The sequence below is a fragment of the Anopheles gambiae genome, chromosome 2, assembly GCF_943734735.2.
Source record: "Anopheles gambiae chromosome 2, idAnoGambNW_F1_1, whole genome shotgun sequence".
In the NCBI taxonomy this organism is placed as follows: Eukaryota; Metazoa; Arthropoda; class Insecta; order Diptera; family Culicidae; genus Anopheles; species Anopheles gambiae.
Window position 1 is genome coordinate 89,169,859 of NC_064601.1, and position 18,486 is coordinate 89,188,344.

Here is an 18,486-nt window from a genome sequence, read left to right on the forward strand (position 1 = left end):
CCAAGCCCAAAAAAGACCATGGTGCGTGGTCTAAGCGAACCCTCGCCTTTGTACGGGTAGAATTTAGCAACCCTACCGAGAGATGTGGAGGAAGCCCGGGATTCTCCGGGTGCCTATCGAGGGGTTTTCCCTCAGATTTAGGCTGCATGGGTTTTCGGTCACATTCGGTCGCATTCAATCTGTGCGGATTATGTGATTCATCATTAGTAAATCGGTATGTTCGATGTGTTTTTATAGCCTACACACCGGAACGGGGGTGGTAGTTTGTTTGAAAAATCTGGGCGATAAATAGGATGGTGCTTGTAGTTAGAAAGGGCAAACTAGACACAAACAGTGATTTTTCTGATGCGATGTCCTGCTGCGAAAAGAATTGTAAAGATTTATTTTGATTTTGATCAATTTTTTGTTTTTTTCGAGGGTGCTTAATTTGTTTCCAGCTATCGAAACGTTATTGAACGTAGGTAAATATGTCTTCTTGATAGGGTCCTTTAGCTAAACTACGGTGCACTGCTAGACTTACGATATCATTAGGAGTTTATTTCGCTCCCTCTAGCACTACAACACACTCAAATCAATAAATCAAAAAGTGTCTTATGTTTTTAAAACCAAAGCGATAGTATTTCATGAGAATCTATTCAATTCCCTATAAAAACTCAGAAAATAAGCTCTATAAGACATGTACTTTGCCAAAGACGGAACAAGCTACAAGCTAAAAATCCCAACTAGAATTTCATGTTCAATATTCTGACAAATATTCAACAGTTTTGGGAGTAACTTAACGGAGGATGAGCAGTCAGCACGATCTAAAAACCATTATTCCATGTGCTTACATTATTTTAGACCTCTGTTCAATTCCACAGGTTTAAACAGGGTTTGTAAGGCTTTAATTTTTTTCTGAAATTATTCATGTTTTTGGCCTACTGGACAACTGAAAACTTGATTTTAAACAATATTTTTTTATTTACAATATTTTTATTACCAAAAAATTCTCCAAAATCTTATTAGAACATCTTTTCTGCTCAAAATTTTATTTCAACAATGAACCTGTAAGAATATCTCCCAGACCAATAGACCGCTTAATTAATGAGTTTGAGATTGAACTTTATAGATTTTAGTCATTGATTTGTTAAGTATGCCCCATGCTGTAATCGTAAACGTGACGGCTGGTACAAGACTGTGACAAGAACGTAGATCTGTTTCCCATCCTAAATCGTGTACTGGTTTGTCGTTTGATCATACAATTGCAATTGCAAACAAGATCTTAAGGGAAAAGAAAGGATATGGAACAGAGAAAACGTTGTAATATATTGTACCAAAAACTGCATTTAGCGCCATCTGTCAGCATTTGGAAGATACGATCGCGATGCATAAAGGCTTTAGTATTCAGTATTTTACACACCACCATTACAACTTTTGGCAAATAAAAGGTTGTTATAAATAATACCCGCTTTCTTCCACTTTCCTGATAGTATATCAATTGTTTCCCCACCATCCATGGGTTATAATTAACACCTCCATTAAAATCAGGCACGAGCAAAAGGCAACCAAACGACACCGCAAACGAACACCATCCGTACGGAACGGATCCGGACGGTTTCCGTGGTACCGCCAAACGGACCCGCGCGACCCCCTTTTGGTGGGCATGGGTTAAGCCGCGCTCCCTCTGATTAAATTTGTTGCCGGTTTCCGATCATTTCACACCTTTTTCCGTACCTTCCTGTTGCCTTGACCGCCCATTTCCTCCTACTTGTTGTACGGACGGGGTTTTATTTAGTGTCTAACTGGACCAGCTGGCCCGTCCAGCTAACGGGGCAAATGTAGATGTGCGTTTCTATGTGTGTGTGTGTGTTGCGGTGGGCGATAAGGGCTTTCGGAAGAAGCAAAAGTAACGACCCCCTGTTACCGGTTTGGGTGGTCCTATTTTTTGTTGTGCCCGGTTGCATTGTACGCTGGTCCCGGAACTGGTCTTTGTTGGTATGGATCTTTCGAGTGAATCGATTCGACCATCACCCCTAGGACGAGGAGCAGTATGGGGGATTTCAGGTCAAGTGTTACTGGGTCATCTGTCTTCTGGTACAACCGGCTGACCGGTGAATGTGTGGCTCGACTCTTGTTCTTGGGGTCCCTTTCCTCTACAAAGGGAGCCATAAGGGAGCGATGTTGTTGTTTCTTGCTTTATTCGTTTGGGGGCTTCGTTATGTTTGCTTCCTGTTGCCTGTCGTGTCGGTGCTGGTTATATCCCTTTCGACCACACAAACGCTGGACGGCCCTTCAGTACACATACGTCCATCTTTGCTTCCGTGTTGGCCACTGAGCGGGCCGAGTCGTTGAGGTTGTGTACTATTTTTATTTCTTTATTATCGACTTATACCCGACGGCAAAGCAACGCGAGCTACGTACACGGTGACACGCAAAGCGGGACCTCCTACGCGGCTCTGCCGAGCTGACCATAAACATAGGCACACTACTACAGCGAATGTAACGACTTGTAGAAAGAATGAGCCGACTGGCACGGGGCATACCGTGATGATAAGATCTAGTGAACACGATTCACTTTCAACCCCGGCGTGGGCTGCTCCGCTGGCGTAAGAAACGGGCGGAAAAATGGACCAAAGGAAGGTTCCGGCCCATTCGAAGGACGCCTTGTGCTGTGCGCCGTTGTGGAACGGCCAAGCGATAAAAGGGAGCGAAAAGGAATGCCTTCTTACACGGCGATCAGACATCGAGTTTACTTGCCGGTGGTGTTCGTTGTTGGACATCGGTGCGTTGTGGCCCCTCGGGTGGAAGGGGAGAAGAGAACCGATTTCCGAGAATTATTGTAGTGAGACATGCGAGGGCAAAATTTTACCATGGCACTGGAGTCTTTCCCTATGGTCGAAGGGGGGGATGGCAAATACGATCGTCTTGAATCGAGGACTGATTTAAGACTTCCTGCCACTGTCCGGTGGATTTAGTTTAAAAGGATTGCATGAACGAGCGCGGTGCGTACCGTACACCGGCAGGCTTGACCATGGGCGGCCTTTCTCGTACTGAAGCAACTGTGAGGTGCAACGCATTGTTGCGAGTGTTGAATTATGCTTTGTGTAAGGATTATCATATTTTTCTAGTGTTCGTTGGAAAAGATAGTGCATGATCTATTATATAGCGTTGTCCAACTGAGCTTTGAGCCTTACTTAACAATATAATTACTTTTTAGCATACAGTAAGGATGGATTGATATAGAAGGGCTTAAAATATAGAAGATAGTCGTTTTCTTGTTAAGTTACAGTCTTAACAACAAGAACATATACATCTTCCTACTAATCAATACTTTTAGCTCATTAATAAGGCGTCAGGTGGCTTCATCTACCAGAAATTAAACAGCACTATCATTGTTTTAGTAGGGTTCGATCATCCGATTGAATACTAAGCAGCAAATACTAAACTAAAATCGAAAATATTTCTGATTTCTAAATGTCTAATCAACTAGGAAGCAAATCGAAACAATTTAAAATACATTAATACGTACAAAGAATTCTAAACCATTAGAACCCAACTATTTAAATCATTTAGAACATTAAAAGATGTACCCCAACTACAATTCAAAACTACAACTCGTTTAGCTGATAGATATCTTCTAGAAATTGTAATTGATTATGCCTAATGTCAGGCCTTTCTAAAATACTAAAAATTTAAATTAATAAAACAAGAATCCTAACTACAGAAACAACGCTTTTTTAATCAAAGCATTAAATGACAAAAGAAAAAAAATACCAAAACCAGTATTTTCCTCCACCTAACAAACAATCAAAGTGCAATGAAGGGTAAAAAATCCTTCACTAAAAGCAATGAATCATTTTAATGTGACATCGAAACGAAAAAAAATTGCCAACAAACACCGTGACGCTGTAATTCGCACCATACCGCGATTGCTTTCTCTATTAGCATATCCCACTGCCGGGCCCTTTACCCCCCGCATTTGTTCTATTTCAACGCATTTTCCATGGTAATGGCAATGTTTTTATACGCCATTTTGTACAGCAAATCCCGTACACCTTCACACTCATCCCCAAACGCCTTCTGCCCGCGGCTCAGAGGGAGCTAATTACGCGAACGTGGGGTTTCGTGCAGAATGTTTTGTTTTTCTTGTCTCCCATTTTTGAACAGCGCGCGACTGGAACGTAACCTCGCGTTACACACAATCAACACGCGGCCAGTCTCAAAACGCTTGCAAAACGTTACGCTGTTAGTATGTGAGAGTGTTTTGTTTTGTTTTTTTTTTTTTTTTTTTTGCAAATTTCGCCTTGCCAACCATCATCGCCCCACAGCCTGGGTGTACTACTAGGCGGGTGGAAAAATGGTCGAAAATGGATTGGCCCCACCACCACACAAGAGAAGCGGACACCATATTGGAAAGCGTGGCATGCCGGCGCGCGCAAACCATAGAAATGGTCGCGCACACTCGTACCGGAAATTTAATTAAACGCTTTGTGTTTCTTGCCTTTATTTACCTATTTTTTTGCTGTCGTTTTCTGCCAGCGTAGGCCAGCCATTTGCCATTTGCCTTTTGGCCATCATTTTCCTTCATTTGCCGCTAGCTTTGGAGCCATATTTTAAGCGGCTTCAGCGTAAATATATTAATAAACACATAGCGAATGTATACGGCTCTCGGGTGCCAGCATGAACTTTGTGGTTCCAGGGAGGGAATTATTGTTCATATACCATCACACTCTTGGTTGGTTAAGCAAGCGAAGAGAACAACAGATCGGTCCAGCATTCATATTCCCATTTCTTTTCTGCTCGAAATGCCGGAACATCGGAAGGATGCAATGTTAAAGCAGTGGCAACCCCCGACCACGGTAGCTTATTATTCGTGGTTTTGTGCCATCGTTTTTCACTCCTTGCTGATGAATTAAAGTTGAGATAGGAGCAAACAATCCTGCTTACTCGCTCACTGCTGTGTGGTTTGTGCGAATCAGTACGTGTGTTTGATGCTTCAACATTGTCAACTTCGTACCTCTGGCTCCATCTTATGGTAATATTATCTTTCCACTCTCTCTCTCTCTCTCTCTCTCTCTCTTTTTGTTTTCTCATCTGTGTTTTGTTTTGCATTTATTTGCCGTTCGTTCTTTCATTTACACAAATTTCAACTGCATTTCCAACGCCGGCAGGCATCCGCGACGGCGAATGGCTTCCGGTTTCCCTTCGGTCCACAGTTCCGGCCCCGGGCATCAGTGGCAACCGGAGCTTGTGTGACTTTTGCCGGCTAATTAGTTTCCTTGAGCGGTTGCCGCACGAAAAGTGCTAATTAGTGTCGCCCACATGGAAACGGGCGTCCAAGGAAAATGTTGGCGGTTGGCAAGAGGAAAGAGATGGTGGTGAAATTATTTTTCCTTTGAGACGGGAAATTTATTTCTTAAGAGTAGACTATTTTATACTCATTTTTTTTAACTTTTGTTGCCCTTGTTGGTAGTCGAAATAAATATCCTATCTAGCATTTGTTTTGTTGTCTAAAAAAAATAAAATCTTCAAGTAAATCTTGCTCAAAATCAAGTAAATCTTGCTAGTAATTTAGTGTAACCATAGGTTTTCTTATTTGATTTGATCATTTGTAACCTTTCTATAGTAACAATTTAACAAAGTTTCTGTTTGTTAATCAGTGAAAAATGGAAAAACTCTCTTAGTGTAGTGTAGTGATTTTTTATTTTAGTGCCCTCGTACTATTAGTATATTTTTGTTCTAAAAAGTTCTTCAAATCAAAGAAACTGGAGGAATTTGTTTATAGTCTTTTGGAACTATCGATGGCTTGAGTATGTGTTTTGCTTCTTCTTCTATTTGACATCACAACCTTCGCGATTCATACCGGCCTATACAAACTTCCGAGACTTATTTAGTACCACGCAGCTGGATATTGCGTCCTTGCTACGACTGGACGGTCTATACGAGGCGTAAACCAATGACGGGCATGTAAGTAAGTCCTACGAGGTGTGTTTGATATTGAGCGCATTTGTAGGCTAGTGTGATTACATCAAGTGTTTCTATATGTTATTACGGGGCTGATTAAGGTTAATACATAACTACTTTGCTACTAATCACGTACTAAGAACAAACCAATTGCTTAGTAATTGTATAGTCTTCAGACTGTTTTCATATGAAAATATCAACAAAATTTTCTTTTTTAAATAATTTAAACTCAGTTTTTCGTATCATGAATGCATCTAAATTGCCAAATCATTTGACAGTGTGTATGATCTTCAGCTCTTGATCCTTAAATGTACAGTGTACTACAGTATTTTCCCTTCACGCAGATAAATGTCTTTCCTTCCTCTTGCCAGCAGGTTTAACCTTGCCCTTTAACACCGCTTCGTAATTGCTGACCGTAAGTCAATTTTAAAGAGACCAACAATTCCCCTCGCATTTGGGCAGCATGACACCATGAGTTTTAGCCTTAAAGTCGATGAATATTTCATGAGTGCCAAAAGAAAACACGAGAAAACTCCAAATCCACTAGTACCCATTCGTTCCGGGTAGGTGATGGTGTGTTTGGATAAAAAACCGGTACCGGTCAAGAGTCACTGCCAACTCCACCCGGTCCAGGACATGGGTAGCACAGTCGGTCTGTCTGTGCGGATACGTATGATTGCCCGGTGTAGATACCCCCCGAAGTACACCCGGTTCCGGTTCAATTCGTTCCAGTGCCCCGTGAGTGGCGGGAGGTCTTGAAGCAGAACGAGCCGAGGATCACCCAGACACCTTTAAGGGGACACTGGACCGGGAAAGAATAGATGGAAAAAGGGACAGAGAAGAAATAATGAAAAACAGACAGAAAGAGAGAGAGTGTGTAGACAACGAAACGCAGGTCCGATTTTTCCCTCATTCCAGGACGTATGTTTACCGTTCCATTTGCCGTGCAAATAGTGGAGCCAAATTGGTGTCCTGGGATTTTTATTTCGACAGGAACCGTAACATACACGCGGCACGAGGCACCTTTAGTTTTCGGTGCGGGCACACGACCCTCACCGTTGCAGGCAAGCTTACGGCTCAACCCACATGCGAAGTGAGATTTCTCACCTCACACGGGAAGCAGGGTTTGGCAGGGTCTCGTGTAATTGACCGGTGCACCCAGCGCCCCTCGGAAAGGTAAAACTCGGGAACATTTTTTGCTTCCTTCCCTAGGTTTGGTTCAATAGGGTGTTAAAAAAAATCTCAATCAAACAATTTACCCTGAAGGTGAGGCGAGAAACCAGTATACACACACAAGCACACGCCAGGGCTATGGGCAATCACACCCCATTCATGCTGACAGTGCGTTACAGAACAGCCAAAGTCTTGCGTTTTTTCGTTGCTGCTGCTGTCTTGCATTTATTCATGATTCATTGTGGGTCGATTGTTTTTAAGAGAAACAAATTAATAAGAGCAGTGTGTCTGTGTGTGTGTGTGTGAGCAGGGTGCCAACTGCAGCAACGTTTTAGGAAAACAATGAACGGAAAGGATAGTGTAAAGTTGTGTTCGGCTAGGGAAAGGGGAGCGAAAAGTCGAACGCACCAACCCGTGACGACGTTTTGACACGTGTTGGTTACAATACCGGGGTTTGATTGCGCCCCGGAACGCTCGGCAGCGGAGTGGGGGGTGACTTTTTACACTTACACGCGTGCCCCGCCGTTCGATCTTCGGGTTTCGATAAATAATAATAATGTGTGCCGGTATAGGCAGGGTGAGCATAATTTGCTTACCAAAAGGCTAAACGTTTTACAAGGCAACCGTGGTGGGAAGTTTTTGAAACCAGTATTCTTGGCCAGTTTTCGAGAGTTTTGAAAGTACGCAAAACGATCAATACAGTAAAAGTAGGCAGTTAACACACCCATTAGAGGCATTAGAACTGGGAGTGAGTGTGGGTGTGTGTGTGCGTTCGCTCATTGTTCGCGTCCATGTTGGTGCACTGCGCTGTGATTAGAGCATTGATTGATGCGTGCGCGGGTGTTTTGCGGGTTGTTGTGGAAGAGAAATTACATCGCGGAGCACTGTACGCAAGGGTGCAGTATTTGGTCGAAACACATTGTATGTTTTGCGCATGATGCAGTAAAGTTCGGTGAACGGTTATTGATTGCGAGCTCGGGAATTGGGTGAAATCACTCCGTAGCATGCCTTATTGAATGTCTGAAATGTTACAACATTGTCGATCAATCGCTCAGAAACGGCAATTCGTTAAGTTCCAACAGTTTTCGACAGGTCTATTCAATTGACGAAAAACTTAGTAAAATAGTATTCTACTCTTTTGGTAAGTGCATCTACTTAAACTGAGCTTAGAGCGTACATATACTGCGATTGTTATCATTTTTATTTACTTAAATATTTTCTGACAGAATTTCCTAAGCATTTAAGGTCCTTGTCGTTTGGGAGATATCTTTACCTAGATTGTTATGTATAACTTATGAACAGTGCCTAAAAATCTCTTCAATTATACATAATTCTTCGTGGTGATATGTCTAAGACTCAACTATCTATCTGAATTACACTTAGTCTGAAGATTACAGAAATTGTATCTTAAAATTGCTGACCGCAATAAATTCGGCGCTATGTCACTCGCGTTTTGGTGACGCCTTTACTTGCCTCATACCTGCGTCCCATCGCAATTTGGGTTGATTTTCAACAGCGTTGGCTGTTAAATTGTTTCCCGGTGTTTTAATAACATTTGATCCTTCGAACCGGAATTTCACCAGATCATGTAGCTCTCACGTGTCATCTTATCCGTATTTCAAAGCTTTGTCTATCTATTCCAGCCACCAAACACCATGTTGACCATTAACAGAGCTGCAGGTCTTCGTCCTAATGTTACCGAAACACCGCACATGCCATTTATTAATCAGCAATGCTCTTTAACACCGCCCAACGGATGTAACACTTATTCCAGATCATGGCGAACGATCTTAACGATCGCTGAAAAGGCAAAAGGAAGCAATTTCTTAGGAAAACGTTACATCTAACCCAAACCCAAAGAGAATCGAATCCGAATGGTTAGTGAGTGAACAAACTGACCAGCTCCTGTGTTTGACTCACGCTGCCTTATCCTTTACAAGCAGTCCAACATGGCATAAATTATGGTACCCTCACACACATACACACACACCTGCTTTTCCTTCCGCACAACTAAGCTATGCTAATTTCATTCACCGGCGTTGAAAGGGAACCGAAAAACACGCCGATTCCTGCCGGTCGGACAAATTGATGACTTTTCGTTTTAATGTCAAATAATTTGCTGCTTTCGCCGAGCCGGTGTGCCGTTTGGGTGCGTTGATTAGAAGGGACCAAAAGGGAGGGAGCCCGTGGTGAACAACTAATAGCAAAAAAAGAGGGCAGGAAATCGGTTCATAAGGTGCTCGTGTTCCGTTGGATTAGCGAACACGCCCCGTTGAATAAAACAAAAAAAAATGCCAGCGAGAACGCTGAACGCAAAATGAATATTGTAACCGGGGTGAAAGAATTTCAACCTCGAAGCTGCGTTTCGATAGTCACGGAGAGCTTGGAGTGAAAGGAAAAAGCAAAAAAACCTCAGAAAAGCGTAAGAACAGCACCACCCAGCAGCGCCCAACGCGGTAATGTGTTTCTAACCCATAAAGGAAGTAGTAATTAATCAACAACAACATCGTTTCTTCGGCATTTCCGCACTAGTTTCCGTACCGGTACCACCTCGGCTCTGTTGCTTTTCCTGTCCCCGGAAGGGAAAACAAATGAGAAAGTGTAGCGAAAAGTGGGAGCGAAAGCAAAGGCAACAAAATCAGGTCTTAATTTGTCCTGACTGGGTACACACACCAGCACCAGCAAGTCGGTTGCAGTCCCGGTGGACCGGGGCGAAAGTATGCATGCCAAGAAATAGGTCATAGGTTTGGCTATGCAAAAGAATCGATTTTTCCAGAACTTTATTTTATGCATACACGCTTTTGGTTGAGTGGTTGAGCACTGAAGCGATTAAACTGTTTGGCGGCTCGGAGGCGACTCTCGTGAGCGTGAGTTTCAGGAAGCTTTCCTGTTTTTAGAACAAGTGTGCAACACTTACCCGAGCTCGCTAATCGACTGCTGGTGGGACCGAACATCTGATATGGATCTGTAACGAGAGGAGAATTTAAAACGATGAATAAAATAAATTGTTTTTAATTTTAAATTTTAAAAAGGGAAATGCCATTTGCACCAACCTCATTATTGTACGACCGAATGATCGATAATTTACCCGCAGCGCAGATAGCGCCATTAATCTGCACCGCACAATGCCGCTCGCAAAAGCATAATTAAAACCCGTCGACAATTTTTACCGTTGAATGGTAATGCTTGTACATTTTTCTCTTTTTGCTTGCATCAATTTGTGTGTTGCGGTGTACACACATCGTCATCATCATCATCATCCATTCCAAAGCCGCACTCGGAGGTGCCATTTTGCGATGTATCTGCATTGTGCTAAAAATGATTAAAAACCGTCCCCGTTGCTGCGACTGCACCGGCCACACACATCGTTTCCACCGGCACAGCGTATCAAGCGCACAATGGAACGGGAGAAATTAAATATCCTGCCCACGTTTCCTATTGCGTCGTAATGTCCACTACACGCTCTCCTCGCACGGGTATGCGCTATGAAGCGTTTTTTAATTGCAAAATGCCCGGCTGGACGCGAAATGTAAATAATAATGGATAAATAGTAATAGCAGTAGCAGCAGCAGCAGCAACAGCAACGTCAGGATATAAAAAAAGAGGAAAAACAGGTCGTTTGAATGTACGAGTAGTGCACTTTTTCTGTGCAAAACGCCCCGACAATGAAGCTTCTAGTGGGAAAAATTGATCCCACTAGAAGACAGACCCAGATGGTGTGTGACGGTGGTGATGGTGGTTGACACATTCGCAACGCTTGAAATTGAAACAAAAATAACAAAAAATAAGTACAGAAAACTACATAAGTGAGGAGAAATAAAATACAGACTGAGAAACACACACCCAACAAATATGCAGATTGCACCTCTCCACTGTGTGTCGAAGAACAATAGGACTGGAATAAAAGCTGGAATAAAAGGGTAGCAAAAACGGGCGATGGAGTCTTGAAGGGCGGCAGCTGTGTGGACTACAGCAGTTTGCAGTGCAATTGTATAAAATATTATAGCCCGGCATAATGGACGGTGCACATTTTAACATTCAGGCGACAGCTTTCCGAATGGGCTGTTCTGTCCTGTTGGGTTGGGTTGGTTGGGAACATGGGCAGGAGAAATGGGAGAGTGAAATCAGGACTCCCAAGCGAGCAAAAGATGACGTCGACGGTAAGGTGCATATGAGGTGTCATCGGAAAGAACAGATACACACACCGAAAGGCACCAGCACATTCACTGGTCGTTATACTCGAACGGTTGAATGGAGCAACAATTTGAAGCGAAATCACTACCCCCTCGGAGGAATCCTTCACCAGTGAAGAACACTCAACATTGTACATTCGAACACAGCCAAATCTTGCATAGTGTGCCGAGTACTAAAGTGAACAAAATGAACACAAAAAACTTTAAAAAATTATTGAAAAAAGAAGTAAGCCCTGCAAGAGTGTGCGCACAGATTATTGTAATTCATTTTGCAGCGCTACCCATTGTGTGCAAATGTGCATCGTGATTTGCATGGTGATTATTATAATTTCTGCAGCAGCGTAAGTAATCGAAGCGATGGCTGGGAGTGGCAAACAGCGCCATCTAGTGTGATTTTTTCGTATTTCACAGCAATAGAAGGTGGAGCCGGAGGGGTGCAATTTCTACAATTATTATCAAGCACTTGTGCAGGTACACTTGAAGTATGTTTTTTTTTTCAGTTGCTACACTGTATTTTGGTTGCTCGAGCTATAAAATGCGAAACATGTTACAAGGCACAGCACACACACACACACTCACTACTACACAACTCGGTGTACACGTGCAAGTGCACTGTGTGAAAGCGATACAATTTGGTCCACGTGGCTGACGAAGGGACGAGAGTTTCGAGAGTGTCTGTGTATTTCAACCAAGCAGAACAATGAGCAATGTTTTATAACAATTTTTAATGCATTATGATGTACCCATTGTTTGGGCTGCTGTGGCGCGCGCGACAATGCACTCGGTGTAGGGCTGTAAACTTGTAGGGATGCTTTGTTTCGTGTACCGTATTTCAGAGCGAAGGGTGACACTGCTTTTGCTGCTCGTTTCAATTGTTTTTGAATGCCTAAATAAATTTGAATAAAAAATTGTTATGAAAAGTATTTTATGTCAATTGTATGGAGATTGCATAGTTGCTTAGTACAGCAAGTTTATTTTAGTACAAATCCTAAATTTGCTCTCATATTTACTGTAAACCGATCCCATCAGTACTTTTAATGTTCCTTTTTCTTAAACAAAGTTTTTAAATCCCTTTATTCCCATCCACTATTGATTCCAACTTTAACCTTCATCGACTTCTTCCTGGGTGAAAGCTTTTGCTCCCATGAACAAACAGCACTGAACAAACAAACACGGCACACTCCCTGGCGCCGCTAACTGGACCCCCGGGGGAAATAAAACAGGCGTTAAGTCGCCGTAACCAAGACACCGCCCGCCCGGTGGTCAAGTGAGTGGGCGAAGTGTAGCGCATGATGAAAAATCATGCCATCAGTTTTCGTTATTAGATTCGGAACCGCTGGCACGACAATCGTCACCAAGGGAGCTGATGTGCAACTGACCGGTTGTTTGTCCATCGAATCAATCGCCAGCTTCCCCTCTGTTTGATAAATTCCTTTTGCAAAAAGGTGCCAAGAAGGGCCCGATTGACCCGACCGGTAAAGACTTACATGCAGTTGAATATTTGCTCTTTCAAGAGAAGAGCAATATCTGTTACATAGGGCAAGTTCTCCCGAAGGGAAGAATTCCTTTTTTCTGTGACAAAAAAGCGACATAACATGGTCCGGCACAGAAGAGAAGTTAAGAATATACCTGTACCGAGCAGAATGCATACCAAACGGACGGCGCGTGAGCGCGTGATTATTATTCCCTTTTTGCTGTCAAATCCGGCCAAGTCACGCCAGTTTCCGTCCGTGCAGGTTGGCAAAACCAGCAGCGATCAGCCAGCCGCGTCCTGTGCCGGCTTGAGTTAAATGAGTGGAACATTCTACTTCGCACCTGACTGTGTGTGTGTGTGTGTGTGCGCGTTTGAAGGGTCCCGTTTTATTCCGTCGGCTTATTTCCTTGTGATTTCCGTCCACCCTTCCGGCAGGGGTTGGGGCCCGGTACATTGCACACGGTTGCGAACGACGGAGGTCCTCACGGGGTCAATCGTTTATTGTAACCGCGGCTCTCGAGTCAAGTCGGCTTTCCGACCAACGCGCCCACGGTCTTGAAGGAAAAAAAAAAACAATTGTACAATCCTTTCGCACTCCTTTCACTACCTCACATCGCTATGCGCCACCCAGGAGTAGTAACACTTCCAGTTATTATTAAATATTTTCTCAACTTTTCTTCCTTCTTCCTTCCGTAAGTCGTTAGAGCCCATTAGCCCATGGAGCTCAGGAGTGGAGTGTTGCGGGAAGGTGTACCTGGTGGTAAAACCTGACTCGCTTGTAGCACGAGCACGATCACGAATTGTATTTGTATGTGTGTATGTGTGTGTTAATATGAATTGTTATTTCCCTGGGACATGGTTTTCCGGAGGTCACACACAGGAAACCGAACCGAAAGCAGAACAGGGAGCGAAGTGACGCTTGAGCAGTTCCTTCCGAAGGACCTGTTTTACAGAGTGTACACAAGCACGCTCTCTCTCTCTCTCTTTCTCTCTCTTTTTTCTCTTTCCCTTCGTCTTGAAATGTTTCCTGTATTCACATTTTCCAAGTCCCACAAGCGAACGCGCCCTGTTGTTGCGCCCTGTTGTTGGAGGACAGAAATGGAGCGAAGGACCAACAAAAAAACCATGCTACCCAAAACAGCAAAAGCCCAGGAAAGGAGAAACGGCATTATCGAAAGGCGTGTGTACCGAGTACAGTAATATAGACATTTCTACAATCGTAAAATTAAATTACACCGTCTTCCGCCCGGGGACCATTTGTTGGAGGAGGTGGCCCGTTTTTGGGCATTGCACCGTGTGTACTTGTCGTTGCCTCGTGGTTTTTTTTTGTACTTGTCGTGCCCGAGCTAACTTTTGTGTGTGATAATGGAAATGATTCCACAAGGCTCACTCGTACGTGACACGGCAAGACAAGCCGTAGCATAAGAAGGCTACCCCAGGCCGGGGTGACCTTTAATTGCGTCCACTTTTGCGCACTTTTCTACCGTGCTGCATCTTCAAAGTGCATAATTTAATAATTAATCTCTTGGCGGAGCGGGCACAGCGAGTGCAAACACAGCCCAAAGATGCGGGAGGCTGGGAAAAAATCTCCAAAAGAAACAAACGACCAAAAACTGCAACCATTGCCAACTCTGCTTGCCAAGTTTGTGCGAGCGTAGCGGGCGTAACGGCGCTGAAGCTGCAGAAGGACATAATTATTTAATCATATTTAATGAGTTAAGCAGTGTTCCGGCCTTCCGAGGGGCAAAGTGGGGGGGAAGGTGCAGCGTTTGGCATAATTTGCATATTTTAGCAACGCATCGTGGTCGCTTTTTTAGCTCAAGTGCATGTATGCGTTGGTGGTAGCGGTGGTTGGATTTATGTCCCTTCGGAAGGAACTGTAGTTGTGAGGTGCCATAAAAATGGACCCTGTCTCTTATCGTTCCGTCTGGACGGACGGTGTGGCAATTGTCTCAGCTTAATTGCTTGATAGGGCAATGTCGGGGGAAATGTCGGGGAGGTGGCAAGTTTTATTGTGCTGATTATAAATTCAGTACAAATCAACGCTATATTAGGTTGGAAAAAATGTTGCCTAAAATATATTTGGTTGGAAGTTTGGCGATAGCATGTACGCTTTAGAATTCGTTATAATAAATTTTAGCAAAAGTTCAGCTCTGTTAGCATTTTTTTCCCTATAACATGATTCATGCTCACAAATTAAGGTGTTTATTCACTTGTTATTGGATCTAAATCATCATAAAATCACGTTACATAGTAAATATTAATAAATCGATGTTAATGCATATTTTTTATCATTTGATCTAAAATCAATCAAGTAAATAAAGTTGTACTAAGAATTGTTTTGTACTAAATTTAACTGTAAGTTTATAAATAAGTTGATTATTTTGTGTAGTTTTACGGTAATAAATATATCCATAAAACTATGTAATTAATTTAATAGAAATGAATGGTATGTACCACAAAACTACTGTACAATACAGCCATTTCAAACCTAAAAATCGCCTCCATGCGATCCGGTTCGAAGGACCAAAACCATCAAAATTGCGCGAAACCCAACCCTTTCCCGCCGCTACCGAAACCGTGCAAAATGTGTCCTCCTTACTTTATGATCATTTTGATGAACGAGCCGTATCGAAATCGAAACCGTTTCGCTGTGCTACAGCCAGGGCAGAAAAATTAGACACAATTTTGTACGCACATCCAAATTCTCATTTCTACGCCGTCTGCATTTGAGATTGTTTATTATGGTTTTAAGGTTTTTTTTTTCTTCTCTCTCTACTGGCGTTGTGGTTGAAGTGGAGAAAAATCGCAAAAAGGTAGCCAGCGGTTTCGCGCACGCAAGCGAACACCATAAATTCTAATTCCACTTCCACCAGGCTTATGCGTAACGATCGTCTATTGTTTTGCATGCATGGCATGCAAACCTCGTAAAGCAGCAACGCCGTATTGAGTGGTTGAAACTTTAAAAGTATTTTAAATTTTGCGAATAAAAAAAAACAACGTTAGTGTTTTGTGTCACTGCTGTACGGTGCTGCATGGCGCGAAAGCAACAAATCTCCCCACTGCACCCTCATCATCATCATCATCATCGATACATTTGTTACCACGTGGAGAAGAGCACGTCACTCGACGGAAGTGTTTGTGTGTTTCGAGTGGTTTTGCGAGTGGGTAGATTTTTCACGTAACGCCGGTAAATGGCAACAACAAAAAACGGACCCAAAATAAACGCAAACGAAAGATTGCGAATCAAAAATGTGCACCGAATGTTGAGGCACTGGAATTGTGATAGGGATTGTGAACCGCAGGTGGGTACGGTTGGTACAAGTGGCTCATGAAACCGTAAGCCGAATAATATATATTCAATTAAGGGCTTCAGTTGAAGGAGCTGCACAGTTTGAATGGGGCCTTTTTTGTCGTTGTTTGGCTCGTGTGGCCCAGGAACGGTGAGCCATTGAAGTGCCATCGAGTGGCATTCGCGGGGTAAATGACGCGGGTTTGACGGGAAAAGCGCTTTTAAGGTTCACGGAGAATCAGAGCATTTTCATGTTTTCATGGCGCTTTTGTCAATTGAGTAGGTGGCTGCGCCTGACAAGGTTCGCCAGGGCCTGGCTTTGAAATGTCTCGTTCAGTTTTTTGGTTCGGCGAGCACTTTGTGATCAAATATTGTGACATAAGTCGGAGTGGTTTGTCGGTGGGTTTGAATGGTTGACGAAAAGTTGCGCCTGAACGTGGGATAATTTGAATAGCAGGCAGGCTAATAATGCTTTTATCATATTCGTAAGGAAAGAACTACTCAAAGTGTTGTAATAAAAGTTGTAAATAGCTTCCGAAAAGGTTTAGTTGTTTGTGCAAACATGTCTTAACACTCGTTTTCTAACACATCATACTCTTTTCTGTACTGTTAATCCTAATTGAAATGTAAATGTTTATTTTCAATGCAATATTTCCAAACATCTTTCGTGTTTACAGTACAGATTATTGACTATTTCGCTTTAAAATTGTGCAAAAAATGTCACTTTTGCACTGGAAAAGTTCTTATTTATTCTTCTAATTAGCATCTGCAGTGCTTTGTAGATGTGCTTAGAGCCTATGAGATTGACATACTCACAAAAAAAACGACGCAAGGGTGAGTCAATCACCCAGCGCTCATGTTTATTTATGTGAAAATCTGTTGAGTTGCCCAACATCGATACCCAATAAATTCCTCCTTCTCGGCTTTGTCACAACGCGCTTGAATGACGGTTGAGTTAACACATTCCGCAAAGAAACTGTACTGGGTTACGAATTTTTTGTATTGTTGTGAGATCAATACAATCTGACGGTGCGAACCGGATGTTCCTTTTTTCCAGTTTTTGTTGATGTGTGCCGCAAAAAAAGCATCAAACGACCCTTCACAGGGAAAGGATACACTTAATCTGCTTGACTGGTGCGAGATCAACCAAAGGTAGAATATAAAGAGCAAAAGCGAACAAAAGTACCCAAAAATAAAGAAATGGTTGCATTAACATGTGGCATGTTTGCATAGATTTGTGACCGTGATGCTTTAGGGCCTTGTTCGCGTACAAGCACACATGTGTGACCGATAGGAAGGTGGAACCGACGGAAACATAACCTAACGAACCTACCAGTGCGTGTTTTTTGGGGCGAGGTTTACTCCCGTTTGATGTTGGTTTCTATTTTACAAGGTTTAGATCAAATTTACAAATATTGTCAATCAATGGGGCGTTACGATGATGTCCCATGAATTTAAATATACACTATAGGGATAGTGAAGGCATGGGATTTTTCATCTTAAAGTATCCTTCTTGAATGCCTGACACGTCGTACAATATCATCCCATAACTACAAGCAATCCATCCCGTTCCATAGCAAATAAGATCAGTTTTCTCGTGGTAAGCTCTATCGATTTCCAAAACAACACCATTACCAGTGCCGATTGTAGCGGCTAGACAATGCCAAAATTTAGCGTTAGACCAGGGAAAACGTAACCCCTGCGAGGGAAAAGCGAATGGACAAACAGAGCCAGCGATAATGAAGTAGGAAAGTTCGCAAACATCCATCGACATCAACCGTAATTAAAAGCGGGTAAGACCAGAAAATGACGGCTGGCCACAACGGAGGCAAATAGTGGCCGCTGTCCATCTCACACGCCCGGTAGAGGTCAAATGATGATGCGTTGATGGGTTTGTTTGCACCGGTCGGTCAAAGTCAATGCAAGTGGCAAGTGGGGGGGGGGGGGGGGGAGAGAGCGACAGGACTGGAAAGACTATACCATTGCCAACAACCTATGGAAAGAGGTAGTGAAGGTCGATTAAGCGTGAGACTACTGGAAACGGTGGAAAGCTAAGATGAATCCAAAGGGAACGTGTTTGGTAGAATCGTTTTGTGAAGCAATTTTAGCTCAGAAGTTGGTATTTCAAGAGTCGATTAAGCGATTAAGGATGTCTCAAGAATGTCTGAGGAGATAATAAAGTGAGATGAAAATCTTTGATAAAAGGTATGAATGTTTGGATTTGAAAGTATATTTAGGCGAAGTTTGGTTTAGTGCCGATACCCACGGGGTACTAGAGTGCCTTAATATCAATGAGTGAGTTTCTCGCAGGGCCAACATTTTTAATGTTTAATTATAATACTAAATGACTCTGCCTATCTACTTGATTTAAATTAATAGCCAGACATTGAGAGATCGAATCAGGTTTTAAA

General features: G+C 42.9%; 1 protein-coding gene across 1 annotated transcript in view; it reads right to left on the reverse strand.

Moving 5' to 3' along the window:
* LOC1276424 (DNA-binding protein D-ETS-3) overlaps positions 1-18,486 on the reverse strand; it is a 68,549-nt gene that overhangs the window by 12,594 nt on the left and 37,469 nt on the right. Inside the window, exon 5 of the mRNA XM_061644236.1 lies at positions 10,034-10,081. Within this exon, the coding sequence (XP_061500220.1) occupies positions 10,034-10,081 (48 nt within the window). The remainder of the gene's footprint in view (positions 1-10,033; positions 10,082-18,486) is intronic.